This window comes from Channa argus, chromosome 8 (genome assembly GCF_033026475.1).
Source record: "Channa argus isolate prfri chromosome 8, Channa argus male v1.0, whole genome shotgun sequence".
In the NCBI taxonomy this organism is placed as follows: Eukaryota; Metazoa; Chordata; class Actinopteri; order Anabantiformes; family Channidae; genus Channa; species Channa argus.
In genome coordinates this window covers 3623501-3648938 of record NC_090204.1, presented here as the reverse complement: position 1 = coordinate 3648938, position 25438 = coordinate 3623501, and the positions used below count along the sequence as shown (strand labels likewise).

The window sequence follows — 25438 nt, the reverse complement described above, 5'->3', positions numbered from 1 at the left end:
AGGGCATCCGGCGTAAAGACTATGCCAAATCAACTTGCAGACAATGATCCGCTGTGGCGACCCTGAACTCACGGGATAAGCTGAAAGGACAGGAAATAAATAAATAAATGAATGAATAGATTACACTTTACCTTTATATCCTCCAGCTGGAGATCAAGTCCTGGCTGGTCACAGGAGACAGCCTTTCCATGGAGCTGCTGAGGACAGAGAAAGGAAACACAACAGTGGCTCTGAGTCACCTGCATGAGCTGCAGAACATATCAGCTTCACATCACAAAACGGTAAGATTTCCAGTATGTATTCCTGTATTACAGGGTTAGCGGTACCATTCACTTTTTAACTTGGAGTATTGTTATCAAACAGTCTTTTCAGTACATTTCCCTCTTGGTAATAACAAAAACAATATTTTAATTGTAAAATCACTTGTCAAAAATAAGTTGAGCACTCAATAGAACACTAAATAATGTGATGATCACCATGACTATATTTGAATACTGTATTATTTAACTGTAAACTGTAGCTGCTGGTATGTTTTCATGCTCCTCACTGTTCAGATTTTAGATATATTTAGTTTTGACCAGGTGTTTCCTCATTTTAAATGTATGAAAACTTTATTTATAACTTATAATTATAAGTTAGGAAATTCATGATGAATACCAAAAAAAGTTGCTAACTGGTTCCTCACAATGAGAATCTGCAACCGGAGTACACATGTTTGTATTTGTATCTCTACAGGTAATATTAGCATCTGGCTATTATGCAGCGTTCAGGGTGACACTGGTGGCCAAGGCACTGGAGGGTCTATATGATGGAGCCATACATATAACCACAGATTATGAGGTAGGTATTGTGTCATACGTGGTTTTAAGAGGATTTTTTTTAAAGAAATACACCGTCAGCATTCAGTCTTATGCTGACATAAATTGCTCTTTCCCTCAGATATTAACCATCCCAGTGAAAGCTATTATTGCAGTGGGCACATTAATCAGCTCTCCAAAAAATATAATTTTACCACCTTCATTCCCAGTAAGTATGATTAGGATGTATCCAAAATGTATTCTTCACACCTGTCCTGGAATGGCAACACATGGGTGAAAATAAAATGTGAATGTCCCTTTCTGTTAAAGAGGAGCCTCAGTCTGTCTATCTAATATAAAAATGCTTGTTTTTTTTCCCTGTTTAGGGGAAAGTTGTTCACCAAAGCTTCAACATACAGAGCTCTTTTACGCAGAAAGTGAGGCTGCAGCAGATCCGCTCCCTAACAGAAGATATACGTTTTTATTACAAACGGCTCCGCAGCAACAAAGATGAGTTAGAGCCAAGACGTAAATCTAAGGTATACACTTTTAAAAGTTACATTTGCGAGCCATACAGTACTTGTCCTTAGAGACATAAACTTATTTTTTTCTTTCCCATTTTTTTCAGGTGGCAAATATTTATTTTGATGCCAGCTTGCAGTGTGGTGATCACTGTTATGTGGGGCTGCCATTTGTGCTTAAATGTAAGTTTTTTTTGGTGTATCACATTGAAATCTCACCCCTGATTCAGACTGGATGTATTTCTCTACCAAGAGTGGGGTGGGTTTAAATCATACACTAATCAGTTACCTTTTACCTTCTCCAGGGTTTATATGTGGGTAATTTGTCAACATACCATACTATAATAGTATGGCTTTTACAGTTTTTCATCAACAAATGTCTGAAGAGAGATTTAAAGCAGATTTCTTAGATTATCTTCCATGGGGACAGTGAGAACACCAACCCCATAAAAGAGTGAGGTGTGTGTTGGCATCATTAAACATTCAGACAGTTTGCTGTGTACTGGATTACTTTGAAAGTAAAAGATTTTAACATTTTAGAGAAAGGGTGTCTCTTTTGTGGTTTCTGACCACATTTATTAATTTATATTTACAAAGAACATCTTAAGGGAATGATTTCCTTGGTGTGTACAGTAAGTGTAAGTCACCCTTAATCTTTGTGTCATCACTCCAACTTCATCCCATTCGGTTTTGGCTCATGTCTCACCTTCCAAAACTTACTTTTTAGGCTTTGTTGCATGGACTGTCCACCCGATTATGTAATTGTTAAAATATTGTATAGAAAAAATAATTTTACACTGTGATGTTAATCCCATGTGAATTTGGCTTTGTCTTTATTTTCTCTCACAGCTGAGTCCAAGCCTCATGGACTAGCATTACAAGAGGATATCTGGGATGCTGATGTGGATCTTCATCAAAAACTTCTCAGACGATGGAAAGAACTAAAACAGCACTCTGGACAAAAGTAAGCATAATAATAAGAATCTGTGATCTGTGGGCTTTAGTTATCAACGCTAATAGTTAAATTAATTGTTCACACTCATGAACTTTTAACATAAGATACATTATGTTTTCTTACCAAAGGGCTGAAGCTGTGTTTGAAGTCAACACAGACCTTCAGAAAAACGTGCAAGCTAAAATAACAGCACATTTGACCTGGCCCTCACTGGTCAACTCTTCACAACAAATAATGTTCCCTCTGACCAACACAAACAGCTCTTCTGTGAGTAGAGACAATGCACCTCTTGTTAGTACATGTGCACAAAGAGATGCACAAGAAAACATGTTGTTAGTTCCATGTTTGAAACTGATAGAACACTTTTTTGTTTCTCTGTAGGATGAGGAGGTGATTCTGCAGAATCCTACCGATGTTCCCGTCTATGTTCAAGTTCTCCCCTTGGCGCTGTTACCAAATCCCTCTGTGTTTTCAGGAAAGCTGGCTGACAGGTGGGAAAGCTCATCAATCCCACCTTTTGTCCTTGTCTTAGTCTTTTTCTGACAGTATCCTTCTTAACCCTAATTTTCCAGGTTGCCATTAGGAAATTTGTCCAACATCAACATTGACACAAACACCTTAGAGTTCCAGGTTCACAGAAATCAAGTGAGTGCTACAAGAGTGATGTTTGACTGTAATGTTAAGAATTTCAGAGAATAAGCTGGTTGGTGTAATCACGGTCTTGTTGTCCTTGGTTGAGGCAGCATGTGAAAGCTGTTTGTCTGTAACAGGCCCTCTGTTTGTTTTACAGACGCCCCTAATCAAGAGCAGTACAGGGTTTGTAGAGGGATCAACCAGACCTTTTGTATACAACCTCCTTCTGCTGCCTGGCGAGGTCAAGTCGTTCAATGTGAGGTTCACTCCCATCAGCAACCACAGTGTTTCCTCCATCCTCATAGTCAGGTAATATCAGTTTTTATTGCAACTGACCAGTAGCTTTAGTTAATGAGTTCCTCCTATGACACAGTTTGCTTCACTGGGTTTTTTTTTTATTTTTTAGGAATAATCTCACTGTGATCGATACAATCGTTCTTCAAGGACGTGGTACAACCGAAAGCCTAAAAGTTGCTGGCAAGCCACCAGGACAAGGCAGCTCACTGAGGTTTAAGATGACTGAATCCCTGCTAAAAGACTGCACAGACAGTGAGTTTATGTGAACAGCACTTTTTTTTTCAGGTGTTTACATATTCAAATAAAATGTAGATTGCGTTCTAGACATTTCATCTGCACTTAATTCATCAAAAATATGAAAACAGCGTAACTTCTTTAGCATATGTGCTAAAATTGCTAGGTCCACTTTTCTCAAACACTAGGTGAACAACAGCTTATTTCACTTCAACTTTAGCTCTATTGACACATATGAGGCTACTTCCTCAGTGGGCTTCCTGAGGGATATGATTATGAATCAATTATATCTAATTAGAGGGCTCCTCAAACCACTTCCTTAGATGTTTTTTTTTAGCTATATTGTAGGGCTTGAAAATAAGCAGAAACACATTATGGAGTTACACAGTTACAGTTGGGTGTTTCTTCATTACAAATATATGAGGATTATGTGGTTTATCTACACATTGCCCATATTTGGGCATCTGCAGACAGCTTCACTGACAGCTTCACAGACAGCTTGACTTTACAGCCTCTTGAAGTCACCGCACATGGTCATCAACATAGTTCTTGTTGATTAGGGATTTTTTCTTTGCCATTCTTCAGTATGATCACTAAAGTTCTGAGTCAAAAGATTTTATTGAATTAGTGTAATTCTATCATTCAGTATAGTGCAATTATATCTTTTTATTCACTTTTGAGACCATTTAGTTTCATATGCAACAAACTATTACTTACTGGTCCTGCATTTTTTTCAGAGACAAAAGTTAAAGAGCCCAACTACACTCTCAAAAGAACTTTCAGAGTGGAGAACACAGGCTTGCTCCCGATCACTGTCAGATCAGCAGAAATCAATGGACAAGCTTGTGAAGGTTATGGATTCAAAGTCCTCAACTGTCAAGAATTTGCACTCATGCCAAATGCTTCAAAGGACCTCATCATACTGTAAGTGAAAAAGATGATACATTTTATTTTCCCCTAAGTATTTTGCTATGTGTGCATATGTGTGTTTGTGTGTGCTCTCCCCTTCAAGCTCTATTAATACTTTCTGAGTAAACCCTCAGTAAGAAGATGAATTCGTTCTCTGTGTCTCTGCAGCCATTTGCCTTAGGTCTCATTTTTCTTCATCAGTCAATACACTAGTTATTCCTTTGCACATTTAAAAGACGTTTAGACGTTAGAAAACGTATTCAGTCTCTTCACAATCAGAGGGACAGCAGCATAGAAGAAAATGTATTGTTTTTTGTCTGTAAATTCTGATGTATTAGTCAGACAGTTTGTCCAAGTTCCTTTTTTGACAAACTTGACACATCAGTGGTAAAACATGTTGGCTTCCTGTGTGATATTTTGTTTTTGTAACAGCAAATGTATCAAAAAAGACTACAAGCTTTGCTGTGAAACTAATTTTAAGCTAATAAATGACTATAAATTCATAATAATTTATTTTTAAAAGATGCCTACATTTTTGAATTTGCCTCATTTGCTTTTAAAATGTCACATAATTGTAACATGACGGTGTAATGTTCCAGGCACACACACAAACACACACACACACACAGAGCTTACACCCTACAGTTGTTGCCATTTGGTTGGCCTGATTAGAGATCATCAAAACTGGGGGGGAAATGGGCTGTTTACTTGAGCTTTTTAGGGCAAGTCAGTTTGTCTTCTTTGATCTAGATGACATTTAGCATGTGTAGCAGTCTGTTAAATAGTTTAGCAAAGCAGGGGAGAGCTTGGCATAGCAAAATGGGTTGCAGTTGCTAGCTGAAGTTGCACATTGTTGCTTTAAGCTATCCCTGCATGATACTCAGATCACACCACTCGGCTCCAGCCCTACCTTTTCCTGCTCTGCTACATTCTACCCAGCAGTTCAGGTTGTCATTGTTATGAATTCACAATAAGTAAGAATACTCGAAAACTTACTAATCCAAAACAAATAATTGAAAGTCTCTTAATTGTTCAGAAAGGTAAACTGCTCATAAACTTTAAGGAGCAAATATCTCTGTTCAGTTGCTAGTGCTGTGCAATGAGTCTGAGGTGGCCTTGACAGCACTTCTTTACATAAAAATGTGTTTTAAAACATATTTGCCGTTTTAAAACAATATTTTAAAAAAGTTGCGTACTGCTTCCATCTTGACTGCACCTGTTCTTTTTTTCTGTTTTCTATTTCTTCTATAAAATCATCCCCTGACTTTAGGGTTTTTTTTGGACATGGACGACTGCCTTACCAACTGAGCTACAGCTGCCCCCCCTGCTCTGACTTTAGTTATTAAGAAATTAATTTGTGTCTTCCGGACTATTAATACTCCAAATCGCTACACACCTGTTTAAATCTAAAGCTACCTAACACTGGCCACAGGATGCCCTTAAGAGATGGAACGTCCTACCTGAAATAGCCACTTTGTCTCCATTTGTGATAGAAGTAATACGTAGGCCAACACAGCGCATGTTTTGAAAATAACTACGTTGGGGGGAAAAAGTGATTTGCCTTTTTGACACAGGTTTGCTCTATGTTTACACGTTTAAGCATTCCCTCCTTCCCTCACAGGTTTACACCTGACTTCACTACATCTCGAGTGATCCGGGAGCTGAAATTGGTGACATGTGGAGGCTCAGAGTTTGTGTTTGTTCTCAATGCCTCCTTGCCCTACCACATGTTGGCTACATGTGCAGAGACTCTGCCCAGACCAAGCTGGGAGCTGGAGCTCTACATCTTTGTGTCTCTTATTATGAGGTGAGTTACTCTGTACTCTGTAGTGTTGCATTCAACTGCGCATAAAACAGAACTTACAGTTTTGTAAATTTCAACCCGCTTAAGTTTATATTTGGTTTATTTTGTCTCCTCAGTTCCATGTTTCTGTTGGTGATCGCCACAGCTTACCTGGAGGCTCAGAGCATCTGGGAGCCGTTTAAAAGACGTGTGTCTGTGGAGTCAAACTCTATGTTGGAGACTGGGAGGCCTTTTAATCTCAGGGAAATTGTGCAAAATCACAGTGATTCAAAGTAAGTTTAACAAAGAAACATTTGTAGTAAGGGTTTATCAAATCATTGAAGAAAACACAAGTGAGAAATTATGTGGAATCACAATTACAAATGCAATTAGCCACTTAGGAGAAGCTTTTTATCCAAAGCAACTTAAAAGTAAGAAGTGGACACTAGGGACAACTGGGGGATTTTGTGTATTGCCCAGGGACACTTGAGATACAGCCACCTGAACCACTGTCAACTGCTTCAAGAACTGAGATACAGCCACCTTATTCAAAACAAAAGCAATTTATTTGTACTAATTACATGCAAACCTTTGTATTGAAGAAATCATTCAAACATTTACGGAGTAGGTTAGAGAAAGAACCATGTTGTGCATAAAGATAAAGATAAAGATGTTGTGCATAGATCAGATGACCTGCAATCAAGATTTGATTTATTTCAAGTTCAAAAGGGCAAAACAGTATAAAATTTGAAAATAATGTTCGTGATGGGGAAGTTTGCCAAAGACCACACTCCACAATGTTTTAATAGGAAAAGGTTTTATCAACACCAAAAAAACGGTGTGCATCATGATTGAGAGCCTGGACAGCTTTACTTGTGAATTGGAAAATGAACTACCAAGCATTACCTAACTTGTAAGGTCTGGGTGTCCACCTGAAGTGTAGTAAAAGCCTGGTGCTACACCCAAACAATTACCTGAAACATTAAAGTAAACGTACCGCAAAATGTCAGTTAGAGCTCAGGTCTCATCTAATTGAGTTGCTGTGGAATAAACTTAACAGAACTGAATATGTTTGAGCTGAAGCAGTTGTGTGAAGGAATAGTTATGAATCTCTCCTGGGGCTTTTGCAAGTATGATGCACAACTACAGAAAGCTTGCTTGTGCTTTTTGCTGACAATAGAGGTTGATGGAGGTCAAGGGTTTACTTTTGAGTGAAGACTTAAAAATGAACTTAAGAAACATTGGGTTTGTCACTACTTCCCATAATTTAACCAGTCATTGAAGCATTCAGGTCATTCAAATAGGTTGCAACAATTTTTTATGCTGCTGTATTATTTTCCATGTACAGAAAGATGGATTAGGGGGGATTCATCTAGTAAAGAGGAAGTTTGATGTTGTGGTTTATAGTATTCGCTCTATTGTACATCAGTATATGTCAGCCTTTATTATTTCTAAAACATTCTGCAAAAAAAAAACGAATCAATGTTCCGTCATTCTGATTGATTGTGTTTTGAAGGGCTCGGGCAAACTCAGAGACAATCAGCAGCAAAAGGACTGTGATTAAATGTCTGTGGCTAACCACTAGCCACAGTTTTTGTCATGTCTACCTCTCTATCACGTTTTATTGCTCAGTGTTCTGACAACTTTGCATGTTCAGTCTATAGCAGACTGTGAAAGGCAAATTAGCAATTTTAACTATTAAATATAGTTTCTCCTTTTGATTGTTTTTTTCTCTAGAAATTATTACCACTGCTGCTGACAACAGCGGTTTACAGCAAAACTTTATAGAGCAATTTTAAACCTCTTATCATATGACACATATTCTCAATTTCCGTCCACCCTGGATTGAGAGCTCAAAGTGGTGCCTTTAGACGTTTGTTGTAATTACACTAGAAACACAGTCTGGATTTGATTATTTATTGATTGATTAATTGTTATATATTTGTACCGATACCACATAATAAAGTAGTAAAGAAATTAAACACAATGGCACAGTGGCAGAAAAGTGAAATGCTGAGGGCAGGTGCAGAATTTACATCATTTCTTCAATTTTCTCTCAATATTCAGGTTAAATGATTACAGCGACTCACCCCAGAACTCCAGAGGATTATATGCATCCAGCAACGGAGCAGCTCGGATTGGAGGCCGACAAGGCAACAGTCGCACCTTTTCAGATTCCGACTGTCAAGATAAGAGGCCCAGGACCGGCTACAGCCGCCCATCTATGCAATCCACTTCCTCCCAGGTGACCAAAGGAAGTACAATCTCAGGCCAAGATGGCCCTTCTTCTGCCTGCCAGCTAACCAACCGGAAACTTCGAAATGCCAAACAACTGGATCTACAAAGTCAGAGTTTAGCTGGGTCTTCGGTGGCTCAAAGAGGCCTCTGCCCTGAAGATGCAGAATATGCTAACCTGATAGGAGCCATGGACAATGACCTTGACCGTCCAGAGTCACTCATTTCTGAGACTCTACAAGAGCAGAGCTCTCAATCTATACAAAACAAAGGTGCCCACATTTGTTTTTACTTAGAAAGAGCAGAAGAGCCTCTGCTATCATTTTGAGGTATGAGATTTGTATTAATGTTGTTTTCTGTGTTGGAATCAAAAGGGAAACCAAGGGGTAAAACAAAAGCCCAGAGGAAAAAGGAAGAGAAAGAGAAGAAATCTACGGTGAAGACTCAGGGAGACGAGCTTAAAGATAACCTGGCTTACAATGATGACAGCTCTTCCACTACTACAGAGACCTCTAATCCAGATGTGGACACAAACATCAAAGAGGTGCTCACAAATGAGAATGTAAATATGTTCCACCTCACATCAACTCTCTTCACATTATATTTGCTAAAAATGTACATATTTTCATGCAGGAACCAGTGAAAAAGAAAGGTAGGACAATAGCTACAGGAAAGGTGAAAGACGAAAGTTCAAATGTCTCCATCAAACCCAAAACCAAGAAACAAGGAACTACAAAGCAAGACACCCAAACAGATGATTCCAGGTTTGTTTTTTGATTTATTAATTGATAGCTTTGTTTTTTGTTTGTTTTGGGTTTTTTTTTTCTTGACAAATCTTTATTGTTCTCAGCACTTTGGAGCTGCCATATGTAACACCACTAGAGAACAAACAACGTAAGAGCTTTGCCTCGAAAACTCTCCATCCTCTCTCCAACAACACAAAGACGAGGCCCCTGCAGAAACAGAGATGTGAGTTTCTTTACTTGAATGTTGTCACTTTTTGGGTCGGGACCACGCGTGTTTGTGACATGTTTGCTTTGGCAGTAGATGGAAAGCTGGAAGAAAGGCACCCCTCCCTGTTGGTCAAACTGTTGTCCAGCAGTTCGGTGCCAGAGCTGGGCCACAGCAGCAGCTCCGAGGGTGAGAAGGAGTTTGCACCTCCAGAGTGGGATGTACCACTTTCTAAAAACGGCGTCCGTAAGTCAAGACTTGAATCCATCCTGTCATCTCCAATGCCTGTCCTGTTGTTGGCTGCTTCTAACATTCCCCGATCACTGCTCTCCACTTGCAGAAGCTGACAGCCTTCAGCAGATTTCACTGCAGACAATTAATGCTGACCCTTTTCTGAAGAGAGCTGTCACCAGCGGGACATGCTCCCCTCCACCAACTTCACCCAGCTTACTGTCCCGAGGCACCTACAGCAGTGTACTTAACAGCAACAGGTATCCACATATTGTAACGTAACTTCAATAATGTGAGAAATTTGCTCTAAGAAAAAACTGTTAAAGATCCGTGGCATTATTCTAGCATCACTGGTAGGAAAGGTCACACCCCAAATCTGTGATCAATATGTCAACCAGCCAACAAGTAGTCGAAGAAATTGTTATGCTATTTCCAACCACAAAATGAATGATATGATCTGCCATTGCCATTCTGTGGTATTTCAGTTTGTGTAAGATTTAGAAGAACCTATTAGCATTTACCACAGATTAGCTTTAGTGTGCATGTACCTGAAAATATGAATTCGTGCTATTTTATAGCTTAGATTATGAGCCTTTTCTATCTACATAATGACTAGATCCCCTTTCCATGGTTGCACAGCCATCTTGAACTGACAAACCAAATACAACCTTTAAAGAGGGAATATAACATTTGTACCCAACAAACTTAAAACTTATGGGTCAAGATTCAATAACTATGTATGTTACAAATAGAATGTATGCCTAGGTCGACTTATGGTTGTCGTAATTTTTTAATCAGTTTGACTATTAATAAACAGTAATGATTAGACACAGTAACTGGGTGAACAGCAAAAATGCTATGCTAACTTACCACAGAGCACTTATTAGTTTTTTCTTTGTATGCTATGTAACATGAGTGCAAAGAAGTGGATGTATTAAAAGACAGAAAGGAAATATAATTTCTTTTAAATACTTAAAGCAGGATCTCAAATGGGCAAAGTAACAAGTTATGATATTTTGTTCTAAGACAGTGGGAAATCTTTTTGTAACTTCTAGTTCTCTTTCAAAGAGCTTTCATAAACTAAAAGATTGAATCAACTATAAAGTAATATTGCTAAGCCCCAGTTAAATATCTGCTTAATATCATCTTCACATCTGTAAGAAATTCGTCACGTCTTAGTGACAGATCAGATCTCACACAGTCTACTTACACATTCACCAAACCAGCATCAGTTATGCAGCATGCCACTTCCTCCTGAGCGGCAAGTTCATCTGAGGTAAATCGTTATATTACTCTATGAATAATTATAAAGTATTATTTATTACGCAATGACTAAAAATAAAGGTAGCTCTAATGGCTGTTTATTAATGCCTTCAGCTCACTGTTGTTTCACCACCACTTGCTTTCTGCACTGTACTTTTTTAGGCAGTATTATTATATAAGCAAATAAATAGGAAGTGTAATAAATAATATCAATAGAAGTATGTTATAATACCCAGGCTACTTCAGCTAATATATACTCACTGGCCAATTTATTAGGTACACCTATACAATCCAATCCAGCAGCTCTGCCATGAATTTTACTTTTATATTGTTAGAATTTATCAATTTCTCAGTTGAAACAGTCAGAATGGGGATTTTTCTACTCTCTGTTTATTATTGAGGTCGACAGGGGTAAGGGAGTCGTACTGTAGTGCATTATAAAAAGAGGTAGTTTTGGCCACCTAATTTATTTTTATTACAGTGGCCAATATAATGTATTCAGTTATAATTTGAGTGAAGCAATCAATATTAGGGGAAGAAGGGCATGTGGCCAAATCAACGTGTGGAACAGGTTCCGCTGTGGCAACCCCTGAAGGGACGAGTGGAAAGACGTTGATCTACGTTGATCTACTAGTTTACTAAACACTGAAATTGTTTGAACAGACATAACACCCTTTTACTGAGTTTCAGTTAAGTGTTTTCGTTACTAGGCCGACTTTTTTTTTTAACACTATTTAGGTTATTGGATATATTTCATTCTTGCAGACACTACTGCAAATATGTTGCACCTAGGCAAAACTAACAGCGAGCTGAAATTGATTATTGACGAGCATGTTGATGTTGATTTTCCAGTTGTGTAATTGCACATTGTCCCACACACACATATAGGACAGAGACATCCATCTTGCTGCTTTCTAGGGGAACTAGAGGAAACTTTTTCACATGCTTGACTGTCACACACTTTCTCTCAGCTAAGAAAGGCACACAGATGTGGGGATCTAATGTAAAGGCAGAAGTTTGCTAATGGTTTGTGGTGTGAAAGAGGGAACAGCATTAAATTCTACAGCATATTATGCTCACATGGGCTGATTTGATGAAGAGCATCAATGATCCAACAGACAGACAGCGCACGTTTTTCAGCCTTTATTTGAGTTTAAAAAAAAACCCTGAAAACCCCTCTGACCTCTGGTTTTCAGTTATTATATTGTATTGTTTATTTTAGTGATCTTATTTTATTTATTCCAAATACAACTCTTTAAAGCTATCAAAAGTTCATATTTTGATGTGTAGCATGTATTTTATCTACAGCAAACACTAATCCAGATTCTGTGTCTTTTGACATTTTTGCAGTGAAGGAAACCAGAAGAAGGCCCCAGGAAACAAATTATCTACACCCACTCCACTCCCAGGCAAAAACGGGAACCCAACCTTTGCTGCTGTAGCTGCTGGTTATGACAAAAGCCCAGGCAAGTTTGTAACAATGGACATATGGTCAAAGTGAATATATTGTTGTTTGTGATTAACCTCTGGACCCCAACCTCCCAAACCCCTCCCCAGGTGGCTCTGGCCCAGGCAAAACTGAAAACCAAGGAAAGAGCCTTGCGCACATGACATCAGTGGAAAGTGACAGCTCTGACAGGTAATGTGGTAAAATTAATAAATTCACTTTTAGACATGACATCATGATACAGTTTCAGGTGATTATATATATTAAATATTTTTCTCCTATAGCTCTGGATTATGGAGTTCCAGTGACACAGTCAGTGTTCCAAGCCACCCCTTCTCCACCTTTGGGCCCAACAACTTCAACTTGACAGGAGGTAACTTACAGACTGAAACTGAAGAAAGTCTAGTACCTGGTGTATCCCTTATGATTGGCTGACAGAAAACTGAAACCTGCGTTGTTTTTAGTTTTCAGTGGAATTAATGCCCCAAAGTCGACGGAGTCTCAGTCAAGCTGGCCGGAGTTCACCACTGTACCCTCCTCCATCTGGGAGATACAACGCAGTGACCCTCTGCACTCCTGGGCTAGCAGCTCCACTTCACCAACTGCTCCGACTGCAGTAAGCTCCCTTATTATGTGTTTGAAGTATTTCACAGATACCCTTCCTGTTCGTGATACTATCCTGAAGCTGCTCTTCTGTATTTCAAGTCACTCCTGGGAAACAACCGCAATCCCTGGTCTGCACCCACACCCTACAGCAGTTCCATTTGGTCTACAAGTGCAGATTCAGCCTTAAACCCTTTTGCCCCGACTACCAACTCAACAACTCTGACTGATCTGATGAACACTCCCTCCCCGTTGCCATCAGCATCCACTGAAATGAGTCGGACCTTCAATCCATGGAGCTCGTGGGGCCCCACCCTGAGCAGGCGCAGCTCTGAGCCATGGCCTAGTTCAAATGACAGCAGCAAATAAACAGCACTTAACAGAAGCACATCATGGATTTGATGTGCTTCTGTATGTTAAGTCCAATTTCTTTTTTAATCAGAGAATCCCAGCAGAAAGCATTGTTACCTGAAGTGTTTGGTAGCCCTGTACTATAGGTTACCAACCCCGCAATTTACAGTAGTTCTCTGCAGCTTTTTATTCACAGGGCAGAAATGCTGACTTTTTATTTGGATTTGTTTTAACAGTTTCCCCCAAATTACAAATATTGATAGCATGGTTAATGTCAGTGCGGACATTTTGTTCTAGAAAGGCTGGTGATGTTGCGTTCTTTCTCAAAACAAGAAACATTTTATTTTCAGCCATGTATCTTGTTTTCACCAATATTTAACTTCTAATTGGTTTCTTTCTGGTTTGAAAAGTCGAATTTGGCTACATTTCAGTTTAAATCAAACGCTAGACTTTTAATTGGCAGGAGGCATCTTTTATGTGATTCTTCACACACAAAATCTTCATAACCATTCACGGTTCCCTCATTTTAAACTATCAAAGCCTTCTATGATAATTTGGTCAAGTAATCCAAGACTATTTAAGTTTGAGGTTTGTATTGTCCATAACCTCTATTTGTCAGCAAATTTAAATAAAGGTTTTCAGCAGAATGATGTTTGTTTTATGTTTTCATTCAAATGTGCAATTTTTCTAATCACACTAAGGGAGGGACACTTTATCAGCTGCTGTAATGCAGCATGAGTTTCCATTTACAGTTGGCTACAGCATTGACCTATCTGGCTCTTTTGCTTCTAAATGCTCCATGTTCACCAGCCAGCATCTGCCCATAGCTTTTTAGAAACTTAAAACTGCTGCCTACTGTAGGCGAAAGCTGAAACGAGTAGCGAGGGAGCATAAAACAGTAAAGTTACAGTTGGATAACTAAACAATGAGCTGAAATGTATACAGGTCCATAGAGCTGAGGGGGGGCTGTGGACCCATGTGATTATTCCCAGTATGCTCATCACAAGATCAACTCCCTCCAATTGGCAGTTTATGAAACTGATTTTTTGTAATAACCACTATATTTGGCTTGTAAGATGCATTTCTTTTATGTTTTTATTCTTGGTAGGTCTATGTTTCCCCCTGCTGGACAACACAAAATTCACATTCTCCATTTATGCCATTGCTGAAAGCAAGTTTTTTTTTTTTTTTATTACACTACCATAAAAGCATCGTAAAATAAACTTTAAGTAGTAAAGTAGTCCCTATAATTCATTGCCAGTGTTATTCTTAACACAGCATTCTTCCACATCATAGTTTTTCTTATGCTGCTATAATTGGTGCTTTCTAACGTTTTGCTCCCACAGCTGTTTATTCAGTGAGGAGTTGTGTCCTGTGTGGCTACATCTGCTTGTTCTATTTTTTTGTTAATTCAACATTATCCTGCATATTTCAAACATTTGTATAAGCACATAATATCACTTTTTAAAGGGTTGTCTGAGGGACCCCATCAGTAGTCGACTGAACTTGGCGATGTCACATTTAGTCAAAACAAATACACTGTGGCTTTTCTTCAGCTCGTTCGTGCGATCTAGTGCCAGCATGCCACGAGCGATCGAACCTTGCAGCTCCACGCGGACAGGACACTGGATACTTTCTGTTACCACGTTCTTGTCAATGCAGGCTGCCACTGCATAGGCATCGTAAGAGACGAAGCCAGGTCCAAAATACACATCTCTCTTACTGATCATTGCCTCTTTGGAGTAGGCCCAGCATTTAGATGTGATCATTTTCATAAATCGTGCAGCGGGTGCATCCTGATTGATTAGCTCTTCAAAAAACGCCTGTACAAGTGAGAGAAATCAAATCAGTTTGAAGCAGGTCACTTATTATGCAGGGTTATGGTACTTTTATGCATCTTACCCAGGGCAGTGCATTTCTGCATGAATATTCCCATGATGCGATGTATGTAGGGCAGAGGAACTCTTCAAGAACAATATAAGCAGACTCTGGATCCATCACAAAGTTAAATTCTCCACAGAGTGTGAAATTCCCTTTTCCTACAGACAACAAGGTGTTATACAAGCGTATATGACCCAAATACAAACACTGTAATCTTGTGGTTTTACCTTCCATGTTGCCGCCCATAATGTACAGATCTTTGAGCTTCTGGGGAAAACATGGATCCAGCCTTACAGCCATTGCCAGATTGGTGATTGGACCGAGGGCCACTAAGGAGACCTATGAAAAGGAACGTTTTAACGTAATATGACTAAAGAGACGTTACTTATTAGAGACAGATGACATTAAAAAAAAAAATGGTTTTCCACCTGGTTCTGGTTTTCAGACACCAGTCTAATCATTGCATTGACTGCATGCTCTCTTTGGATTTTCTCCTCCCAATGTGGGTCTCTGTCCTTAATCACATCCCCAAGTCCATCAGTTCCAAAGTGGTTACTAGATGGGTTATTGGCTCCAACCAGAGGACCAGCACAACCTCGAAACACTGGAATCTACAGGAAAATGACAAACGCAAGCAACAAAATCATTCATTTTAGTATCTTAACACGTTAGTCCATCCAGCTGTCATAGGGCGAGGGGTGGGGTACACAGACAGACAACAATTTGCACTCACATTCAGACCTAGGGGCAATTGTAACCTAACAAGCATGCAAACTACACACATAAAGGCCACGGCCGGTCAAGGCATGAACCCGCATCCTTCCAGCTGTGAGGTGGCAGCGACATCACCTCCGCCACCATGCTATCTGAACACATTAGTCTTTTATCAAATTAATGTATTATTTACTTACATTTTCCTGTGAAATGTGGCTTCAGTACACTTACCCCTTCACGCTCGCAGACGGAGAGTACCATCAAAACATTCTGACAGACATTGTCCACTGTTGCGTTTCCAAACACACATGTGACACCGAGGATCTGAATGTTAGGTGCTGCCAAGGCCATCATGATAGCCTGAGCATCATCTATGCCACAGTCTGTGTCGATGATCACCAGCTTCTCTGCCATAGTCTACTGTAAAAAAATAAATAAATAAGTTGTTTGGTCCAGCCACAGTTGAAGGTTTCATAGCCTGTTTGACTTAGAACTTTTCAGTTAAGAGTTACAGCGATTTCGACCATGACACCATTAACCCTTTTAGGGTCAGGAGACCGCAAGCTGATCGTAAGGCAGAGTCAGGCTTTTGGGGAGCATTCGCCATTCATAAACTCTTCTTTGTGCTGTGTCTTGAACCATTGGCACAAGTTGAACCCCTGTCTGCAGCTTTTCACCCAATTTGTTATTTTAACTTGGTGTCCAACGGCATCCGCCTGTTGGTGAGTAAGATCACTCTGACTGGCTGTTCAGCTTATTTAATCAGTGCAGTAGAAGAGACCACTTGAACTTGTACTGTTGTTGTAACTTCTTATCAGTCGTATCCTCGATTAGATTTGTTATTAACTGCCTGTGTTTAGCCAGAGCGCCGTGAAAATTATAAGCCAACTTTGCCTTGTTTAGTTTGTACACATGAGGCCCCAGATCTTCCATTTTCTATTCCTTTCTTTTGTGACTCTTGGTCCTGTTGTTACCATGGAATCATGGGTTGTGGAGGAAGGGGCTTTTTTTTTTTTTATGGACACATTACCACTTAAAGCAACAGGCACCAAAAGTGCTCATTCTGATGAGTGCTGCTATACACAGGGTTAAAAAGGGGGCTGGGATGTATGATTTTGGACTTTTTACACAAACAAGTTTTCTCAGGACCGGGGGGGGGGGGGGGGGGGGGATAATTTACTTCCTGAAAAGAGTTATAAAATGAGAGCTTTAAATAGGTTTAAAGAAATCTCTGGCTAGTCCCTAAGATGCAGCCTCCGCATTAGTTCAGTATCCATCAAATTTATTGGGCCTTTCCTTTCTATTGGCTGTTTTTCTTATTCGTTTCAAAGTTAAATAATGGTAAATTCCCACACACCAAAAAAAAAAAAGATGCACACTTTCCAGTTATGTTATAAGTTATGCGTTATTTGGTAAGTAACAACATTAAAGTGAGTTTTTATGTCTCGTCGGCTCACTGGAAATCTAACTGACAACTCGACCACTAACACATGATTGGGCGTTACTGTGGGATTTTATGTCTTTTTAAAGTTGAGGAAGATGCTGCGGTTGTTTAAAGTTTAAACTCGTTTACGCAGAACTGTCAGTGAATAGAAACCGACTTACCTTCAGAGTGTGAAGTAAAGTTTAAAGAGCCACCGCAGTCGCTCCTGTGATTGGTTCGGTTTGTAGGATCACGACAGGGTTTCCTTACCACGGGTAAGCAGCCACCTAAGAGGTGACACGCTTTGTTTAATAGCTTTTATATAATGCAATGCAATAACGAGTTACAATATGCGAAATTGGGATTATATTTGTCCTCATCTTTCGCCTAATTGTTTTTATGCAAATATGATGTTTGTTTGTTTTATCGTTTTTGACACCCCGTTGTTGCTACGAATGGTACAGTCCCTTCAGCCTGCACAGGAAGAGGATATGGGTCAGGAAGAAGACGCTTTGGAATTAAAGTCCTTCATTTTTTAAAGTATGTGTTAAGCTAATGTCCACTTCCCTTTAGTAATGTGCTGTTAGTCTGTCGTTCTGCTAGTTTCCAGACCCGTTTGGTCGTAAGTCATTGCACAAGGTGTGATGGAAAACATTAATGTAACGACTGGGCGTGTTTACGCCCGTGACTACAACGCAGCACTGATGTAGCTGTGTGTTCATCTAGAGTACAGCAGCTTATCAGGTGAAATGTTGGTTAATAATGAATTATCCCACTAACTTAAAGTAAGCGGGTTTCACGAGCCATTGCAGGCTGTTTTCACAATAGGTGACTTATTGCAGGTAAAAGGTGATGACTTTATGGGGCTGTGGAATGTCGCTTGAAACAATGCCATCAAGGGTTATGACTTTGAAAACCGTCGTGGTTTCCGAGTCTGTCAATGCATCTTCATGTTCCTCTTACATGTTTCTAATGTTTTTTTTTTTTTTTTAAACGATGTCCTTTTATTCTCAGGAGAGACAGCCATCAACCTCAGCAAGTTTTGTCATCCATCTTATAAGTGGCTGTTCAATGCCTAATACATCAGAAGGTCAAGACACAAACCTATCTGGGCCAGCAGAACCATCAGGGCTGCAAAGGCCCACCAATGACAGGGAGGAACACAGTCTGATCAGCTCCCTTACACGGGATGCTGCTAGGGTGAGGCGAGCTTCCAGTGCTGAGCTCCACCTGCCGTCGACCTGCCCGGTCACACACTCCAGAGAGAAGTTCTACACTGTCTGCTCAGATTATGCGCTTCTCAATCAGGCAGCTTCTGTGTACTGTCCCCCGAACGCAGCCAGGGACGGGGTCCAGATTAAGAAGGATGATGGGCCCCCGCTTGTGAAGTCAAAACACTCTACTGATTTCAGCGTAAGTCCAAGTGGAGGTGCCCATGTGGGATCAGACGGGGACTTTGACATGGACGATGTCTCTTCCGCCAACACTAAGCCCATTTTGGCCTGGGAGATTGATACAGCAGAATTCAACAGTGTGCTCACCAGAAAAATGAGAACAAGTAAGTTTAAAAATGTATAAATGGCTTTTGTAAAATAATTAAGTCAATACATTTTAAATTTCAGCATTTACCAATTCTTTAACTGCTCAAAAGTTCAAATCCTGACACTGACTAACACTGTTTTTCAGGCATTGTGAAGAAATGCAGCACCAAGAAAATGAAATCGTCAGACAGACCCAGCCGAAATCTGCAAGACGTCCCTTTTCACGCCTCGCTGGAGGAGATCAAACAGAGAAAAGTGTTTGACCTACGAAGATGGTAATGCTATATTTAGTGCCTCAGCAGTTTTCAGGAAAAACACAGTGAAGTAAGCTTCACTTGAAGCTGTAGCAGTGTCATACAGAGTAATATACAGTATATTTAATAGGAGGTTAACATGAGGTTCAGTGTTTGTTGTATTACACACAAGCCGTAAGTCTAAAATGTGTAACAAAAAAAAGAAAATTCTTATTCTGGGACACAAATTTGGTGTCTGTATTTGTATCTTACTCAAATTATCTTTTTTTTTTTTTGCTGTAGGTACTGCATCAGTCGGCCACAGTACAAGACGTCCTGTGGAATTTCTTCTCTGGTGTCGTGCTGGAACTTCTTGTATAGCACTCTAGGTGCAGGGAGGTAATTGGCATGTACTCTCCTCTCTGATTTCACAATAGACCTTAGATAAGTCTAATAAGATTAATAAAATTCAAATATCTACAAAATCTTAATATAGATAAAGTCAGAAGTGTGGAACTGAGAAGCAGATCCTTTTTATGAAACCAGCATATAACAGAAAAAATGCAACCTCTGTCCTTAGACCATCAATGAGATAAGAAATTAGAAAAGTACAATAATCGCTTTTGCAGGACTACATGATAACCTCTACATAATGTAGAGTTTTTTGTCGATAGATTTAAGGGTCCTGAATACGTGTCTGTTGGGCAAATTGTGGGTCTTCAAATTTTCCAACAATAGCTGTAAAGTGTTCGATTTATCTTTTCAAACATCTTGAATGATCTGTAGAATGGCAAACCTTGTGAGGATTTCTGAGTTTGTTGCAGTCGAATCTTAATACATGTATATTTGTTGCATTGCTAGTCTTCCACCCATCTCTCAGGAGGAGGCACTACATATTCTTGGGTTTCAGCCGCCGTTTGAAGAAATCAAGTTTGGCCCTTTCACTGGAAATGCGACTCTAATGCGGTACACAAGCTGCTTCTTTGGTCTGTTTGAACACCTCGCTTCAGGAAATGTATCCAGCCCATTTAAAAAGTGCATTTTTTATTACAGATGGTTCAGACAAATCAATGACAATTTCCGAGTGCGAGGTTGCTCCTACATTTTGTACAAACCACATGGAAAACACAAGACAGCAGGAGAAACAGGTGAGTCCCTCAGCTGTCCGACCCAGCTGTACATCTCCTCATAAAGAGCTCGAACCAAGTGAAAACCAACCTGATGTTTTTAGCTGAAGGAGCGTTGATGAAACTGACACAAGGGCTGAAAGATGAGTCTATGGCCTATATTTACCACTGCCAGAACCACTACTTCTGCCCAGTGGGATTTGAAGCCACACCCCTCAAAGCAGCAAAGGCTTATAGGTAGGTCACATAACTTCAGTTTAAACACTTTTTTTTTTTTTTTTAGCAGTTTGTCTGATGATTTATACTTGTGAATAAACGATTAGTCGTTTAAGTCCAGGGATTTTCAATATTAAATTTTAGATATATTTATGTTTTGTCAAGTGGACACCTTTTTAAAAAATAAGTTGAATTTGCGGTTACCCTGTTTGCAGTGTATACGTATATGTAAATGTATACAAGTATGGTGAGGAAACTATTAGGATTCTGTTGAAAACTTTGAATGCAAGTTCTGGAGTTTTTTTTTCCTAAAATATTTAGATTTATGGATATGTAGTCACTGTGGCAAAGGTCAACACCATTCATATATCGCCATTTTTGTTTTGTCCAACTAATAGTCCTAAATCTAAAAAAGGTATGATGTAAAAATTTGCAGATAGGATATAGGAGCTGAAAAGAAAGTTGTTTCAATGTTGGCTTGAAAATTGGCAAAACGTATTAATCAATTCCCAAAACTGTTGGACATTATTTGTTGTTCACTGACTTACAGTTTGAGCAATACAGGACTCAGAATTTAAAAATTGTTCTTGTTTATGTAAAGGGGCCCTCTACCTACAAATGAAATGGAGTACTGGATCTTAATTGGGGAACCCAGTAGGAAACACCCAGCTATTCACTGTAAAAAGTAAGTTACAGTTCAGCCTGTGAGTAACTTTTGTCATATTCTGCTTTTCAGCTGTTTAATATGAAACCTGTCTTTTCAGATGGCTGGACATTGTTACTGACCTCAACACACAAAATCCAGAGTACCTGGATATTCGCCACACAGAGAGGGGTCTTCAGCGCCGCAAAACTAAAAAGGTTTCCATCAAACATTATTTTAAAAGTTACTCTTAACAAAGATCTATGAGTTCATATTAAACTAAAATGATGCTTCTTGGCCCTCAGGTGGGTGGCAACCTGCACTGCATCATGGCCTTCCAGAGGGTAAACTGGCAGAAGCTCAGCCCCTGGGCTCTGAATTTGGAGAACCTGCGCCACGACTTCCATCACCCCAGCACAGAACGAGCTCCTGGAAGCCGCACAGAGGATGCAGAGGAGAAAATGTCGTCTAAGCGCCTGGCCCACCTGGGACGCTCGCATAGTATGGGAAGCCAGAAAGACATCTGCTGGAAACGCCTGTGCAACACTGCAGAGAACAGACAGAGGAGCTCCCCTGACAGTGATCTTGAAGAAGACATCACAGACTGACAAGGTTCACTGGGACATATGAAGGGAGGACTAAATAGTGGAAAATGCAATACAGTACAGTAGCTCTAAGACGTCTATACATTTCAGAGGATAGCCCTAGTGGTGCTTACCCTCAAGCCTATTGATTCCTACACTGTCAAATATATGGCTTCAAAAATAGTTATTTTAGCAAACACTATTTGGTTAAAGTTATTGCTGGTCAGGATCTGCCTACACTTCCTCTTTGTCTTCATAAGATTTAAATATTTTCTTTTCACACAGTTTTACCATTTACAATTTCTAGGCCGCAACTAACGCACCAGCAACAACTATAAACCACAGTTACACAGGCAGCTACACATATGAGCCAGTGTTATAATTAATCACTATTAATCTATTGATGTGTTTATTAGTCAACTTTACAAGTAGCACATAACACTGAGGACACTGTTTGGTTTGCCTGAGCATCAATTTCAAACACTGAAGTGTGCCATGTGGAAAGGGGTAAAAGCCTTAAAATCATCTGCACACACAAGAACACATCCTTCACGAGGAAGAACAGTGGTCCTGACAGAACGTTTTCTTATAAAACTGCTACTGTGTGATCTTGGAAAACGTCAACAATTCTAAAAAACTGAGTCGTAACACGAACAACAAATGGCCACTGTACTGTAAGGTGTTTCTGTTATTTTGGCCACCCCGTATTCAAACAAAATGTGGGAGATTAATTCTTCCTACATGATACATTCGTCACTACAGGATTCTTTTCATCCCACTACTATTCACATAGACTTCACTATCACATCATCTTAAACTCGCGGCAGTGATAGGTAATAAGTGCTTTCTAGACAACATGTGACGTTTTGCCCACTCACTAAATTTTGTTCCCAGCTGACACACCTCCACTTTTCTTTGTACAGGTACAGTGGGCTTGTTTCGCACCTGGTGTACAGTGATTTTATTCAGTGGAAATGCTGTTCAGTCCGAGTGTTGTGAAAGCAGCTGACATTTCGTTGTGCTTTGTGAAACCTAGAGTATGACCCTCATGTAGATGACCCTGGTTTTTAATAGAGAGGAGCTGTACAGAAGTGAGAGTGGAATCGCTTGATCGCCCCACAACAAAACACTGCATGGTTTATTTCATGTTTATGTACAGACATACATTGTTCTTACACTTGTGTTTGCACTTTTTGTGGTGCGATTTTGTCTTGGACACGACTCTGACATTATTGTTTAGCCAAGTGGATTTGATGTAGTGGTTTATTTATTTATTTTACAATAAATTAAGATTTGTATAAACTCACAGCAGAAATGTTTCTTCATAACAATCATCTTCACAGTTTCAGTCTGCGCTCACTGCAGAGGCTGGAGAGGTGCGACTTCCTTTTAACTGTTGTTTGAGCTCTGCTATGTCAGCAGGGCTAATTCGACAGCAGCCCCCTAATAGACAAAGAGTAGCTCTTCATACAACACACTAGCATGGGACAAAAACATAAACTGAAGAGAAAACTGTTCAGCTTACCTATCAAAGCAGCACCTTGTTTCAGCCATGTCTGACTGAGTTCAGGTATTGATGCTGATCTATTCCCTGATGTTAGCCATCTTTGTATGGGGGGGGGGGAAATACAAGCTTGACCAGAGGTTCAGTATTGGAAAGTTCAAAGTATTATCATACACAAAACTGCAGTGGTGGATTTGAAATGAAAAGAGTGTATCACGTTTTATAACCTGATACATTATTCAAACTGCAAAATTAATGATTTATCTCTTTATGTAAAAATGTTTTGTGCATTCGTTTAAATAACTCTTGAACATGTTGAAGTTTAATCCAGGTCTAAATCTTTTAAAATTGAGGAAGGCTCTTTCTCTCAATAACTGAAAATGTAGCCATTCGGATAGAATGTGACTAGCTAACATAAGGCTTAGTGTTAAAAATCCTTGACTTCAGACTCGCCCCTGCTCAGAGTCCCAGTCCTCTCCACTGTTTGGGTACACCACCCAGCTCAGGTCTGGGCTCAGCAGTGACCGGGCAGACTCCAGCAGTGGCTCCACCACAGTTGGGGCACAGCAGTTGACTCCTACAGCAACCAGCTGCATGGATCTGTTGGCTAGCTGGACTGCATCTGTGAACAGGCTCCCATCTGATATACACCTCCCATCCTGACAGTTTGTGTATGAAAGGTTAGTCATTTTGATGCACTAATTCATCCATAATAATTTAAGTTCATGAGAGTCGGTTACCCTGCAGGAAAAGGAGAGCCAGGCTTTAGAGTTTGGAAATTCTCTGAGCAGCTCCAACAGAGCTTCTGCCTCTTTAATGCTTGGGATTGTCTCCAAAGCAATGACATCAGCTCCTGCTGCCACTAAGCAGTCAATTTGTGGCCGATGCCAAACCTTAAACTCCTTGGAAAAGAAAGAAAGACAATATATGAGAACATGATCAATGAATTAAAACACAATAAAAATGTAACATGTAAAACAACTAAGTCCAAACACTCTCAATCAGTCTGATGCGGGTTTTTTTAAATCTTACATTTCTCGCTTTGACACAGTATGCAAATGGTTATAACATAAACTATGGATATGCTGAGAGCTACTCACTTCTATACTCATGTTCTCTGCATACACCCCAGTGTACTCTGAGCCATTGAGCAGAAAGGCCCCATATGGTCCAACGGACCCTGCCACCAAGGGACAGCTCTGTCCTTGAGAGGCAAGTAATCATACTGAAATAGCACCACGGTTGACAATGACAGTAGCAAAATTCTCAGACAATAATAATTTTTTACCTGTTGGTCGACTGTCAGAGACAAATTTCTCTACGGTCTCCTTAGCCAGATGGACCCCAGACATCAGCAGCTCTCTAGCACATTCGGAGCTCATGTCCAGGTGGTTGACAAATCCAGTGACACTCGCTTGGTATGTGGCTGTAGTAACAACATCAGCACCACTAAGGAGGAACCTGTGGCCAAATTCTTAAAGTTAGTTTCCACCATTGTTTATCATTTATTTACATCTAGACTGAATATGCTGCATCCACCTACCTGTAATGAGCCTCTCTAATGGCCTGAGGATAAGTATGCAAAAGCCTTGCACTCCACAAAGGATCACCCTAGATGGGTGAGACATCAATACTGTGGTGATTAGTCGACTGATCATTAAGTCAATGAAAAGAACTTCACTGATTTTCAAACTGATTCTTATGGTCCTATTTTATGAGCATATGAATGGCATTAAACTGCCATCTTCTTTTCCTGTATCCAAACATCTCTCATCTCATCATCATCTGGAGAAGATTTTATGCTAGAAGCAGAGAGAAATTTAATAACGTTCATGTATATTCTCCCCAAACAAAAACAATAGGATTCCTATTGTTATTTTCTCACGTTGTCAGAAGAAAATGCGCTATATTTGAGTTGAACATACAACGCAATAATATTACAATAATATAAGTTCAACTATCAAATTCTATTTGATTTACATGGTGGCTGCCTATGTGTTGTGAAACTATTAATAAAAATTCATAATTTAATGCTGATTGTCAAGTGCAGACCCTAGCGCAGTAGTGAAGTAGGTATTTCAAGTTTTCTTTTATTTTTTTACCTTCAAATTGCATCCTTGCGCTTCCAGTTGAGTTGCTAGTCCACCATCCAAGATCAAAGGTCCATTATCAATCATGCGATGTCTTAGATGAGAACCCATGAAGACACAGTTTTATTGAGACACTTAAGCTGCGTCTTCAACTGTAAACATACAATGCTTTAAAATGCAAATGTTCAAAAACATGGACGTTTTCAAGTGAACGCCTCCTCTCACATAACATTTCAGTGTGTCGTTGTTCCGGGTATGAAGGTTCAACAGTT

At 39.7% G+C, this 25438-nt stretch overlaps 4 protein-coding genes across 12 annotated transcripts in view; 2 read left to right on the top strand and 2 right to left on the bottom strand.

Annotated features, from left to right (window-relative positions):
* The window catches only part of tmem131 (transmembrane protein 131), a 29196-nt gene extending 15339 nt beyond the window's left edge, over nt 1–13857 (top strand). For 2 of the 7 annotated variants that reach the window (XM_067513603.1, XM_067513598.1), the window contains exons 17-41: nt 147–281; nt 736–840; nt 940–1026; nt 1184–1336; nt 1426–1501; nt 2168–2282; nt 2402–2540; nt 2655–2764; nt 2846–2918; nt 3064–3215; nt 3313–3455; nt 4175–4361; nt 5968–6153; nt 6267–6422; nt 8197–8636; nt 8739–8926; nt 8998–9128; nt 9215–9333; nt 9409–9561; nt 9656–9806; nt 12160–12275; nt 12367–12448; nt 12541–12629; nt 12721–12872; nt 12962–13857. In XM_067513603.1, coding sequence (XP_067369704.1) covers nt 147–281; nt 736–840; nt 940–1026; nt 1184–1336; nt 1426–1501; nt 2168–2282; nt 2402–2540; nt 2655–2764; nt 2846–2918; nt 3064–3215; nt 3313–3455; nt 4175–4361; nt 5968–6153; nt 6267–6422; nt 8197–8636; nt 8739–8926; nt 8998–9128; nt 9215–9333; nt 9409–9561; nt 9656–9806; nt 12160–12275; nt 12367–12448; nt 12541–12629; nt 12721–12872; nt 12962–13228 — 3705 coding nt within the window. In that variant the 3' untranslated portion in view covers nt 13229–13857. The remainder of the gene's footprint in view (nt 1–146; nt 282–735; nt 841–939; nt 1027–1183; nt 1337–1425; nt 1502–2167; nt 2283–2401; nt 2541–2654; nt 2765–2845; nt 2919–3063; nt 3216–3312; nt 3456–4174; nt 4362–5967; nt 6154–6266; nt 6423–8196; nt 8637–8738; nt 8927–8997; nt 9129–9214; nt 9334–9408; nt 9562–9655; nt 9807–12159; nt 12276–12366; nt 12449–12540; nt 12630–12720; nt 12873–12961) is intronic. The other 5 variants (XM_067513605.1, XM_067513602.1, XM_067513604.1 and 2 more) reach the window with 3 other exon arrangements.
* On the bottom strand, nt 13511–17569 carry si:ch211-201h21.5 (uncharacterized protein LOC555526 homolog). The gene is made up of 6 exons (XM_067513615.1): nt 17411–17569; nt 16037–16225; nt 15520–15702; nt 15319–15430; nt 15113–15249; nt 13511–15033 (listed from the first exon to the last, which is right to left on the bottom strand). The coding sequence occupies exons 2-6, from the start codon at nt 16217–16219 to the stop codon at nt 14668–14670; spliced, it is 981 nt and encodes a 326-aa protein (XP_067369716.1). The 5' UTR covers nt 16220–16225; nt 17411–17569; the 3' UTR covers nt 13511–14667.
* Nucleotides 17486–22887, top strand: LOC137131818 (basic immunoglobulin-like variable motif-containing protein). 3 transcript variants are annotated; one of them, XM_067513608.1, is made up of 10 exons: nt 17486–17503; nt 18243–18786; nt 18915–19044; nt 19306–19401; nt 19864–19968; nt 20056–20150; nt 20234–20366; nt 20947–21030; nt 21110–21206; nt 21294–22887. In XM_067513608.1, the coding sequence occupies exons 2-10, from the start codon at nt 18300–18302 to the stop codon at nt 21594–21596; spliced, it is 1530 nt and encodes a 509-aa protein (XP_067369709.1). In that variant the 5' UTR covers nt 17486–17503; nt 18243–18299; the 3' UTR covers nt 21597–22887. The 3 variants fall into 3 exon arrangements, with proteins under 3 accessions (XP_067369709.1, XP_067369707.1, XP_067369708.1); XM_067513606.1 differs by lacking the exon at nt 17486–17503 and adding an exon at nt 17664–17972; XM_067513607.1 differs by lacking the exon at nt 17486–17503 and adding an exon at nt 17673–17768.
* zgc:172121 (uncharacterized protein LOC337599 homolog) lies at nt 22832–25414 on the bottom strand. The gene is made up of 8 exons (XM_067513614.1): nt 25179–25414; nt 24620–24687; nt 24365–24537; nt 24177–24280; nt 23817–23978; nt 23530–23735; nt 23098–23177; nt 22832–23015 (listed from the first exon to the last, which is right to left on the bottom strand). The coding sequence occupies exons 1-8, from the start codon at nt 25275–25277 to the stop codon at nt 22918–22920; spliced, it is 990 nt and encodes a 329-aa protein (XP_067369715.1). The 5' UTR covers nt 25278–25414; the 3' UTR covers nt 22832–22917.
* Nucleotides 25415–25438: the final 24 nt, after the last annotated feature.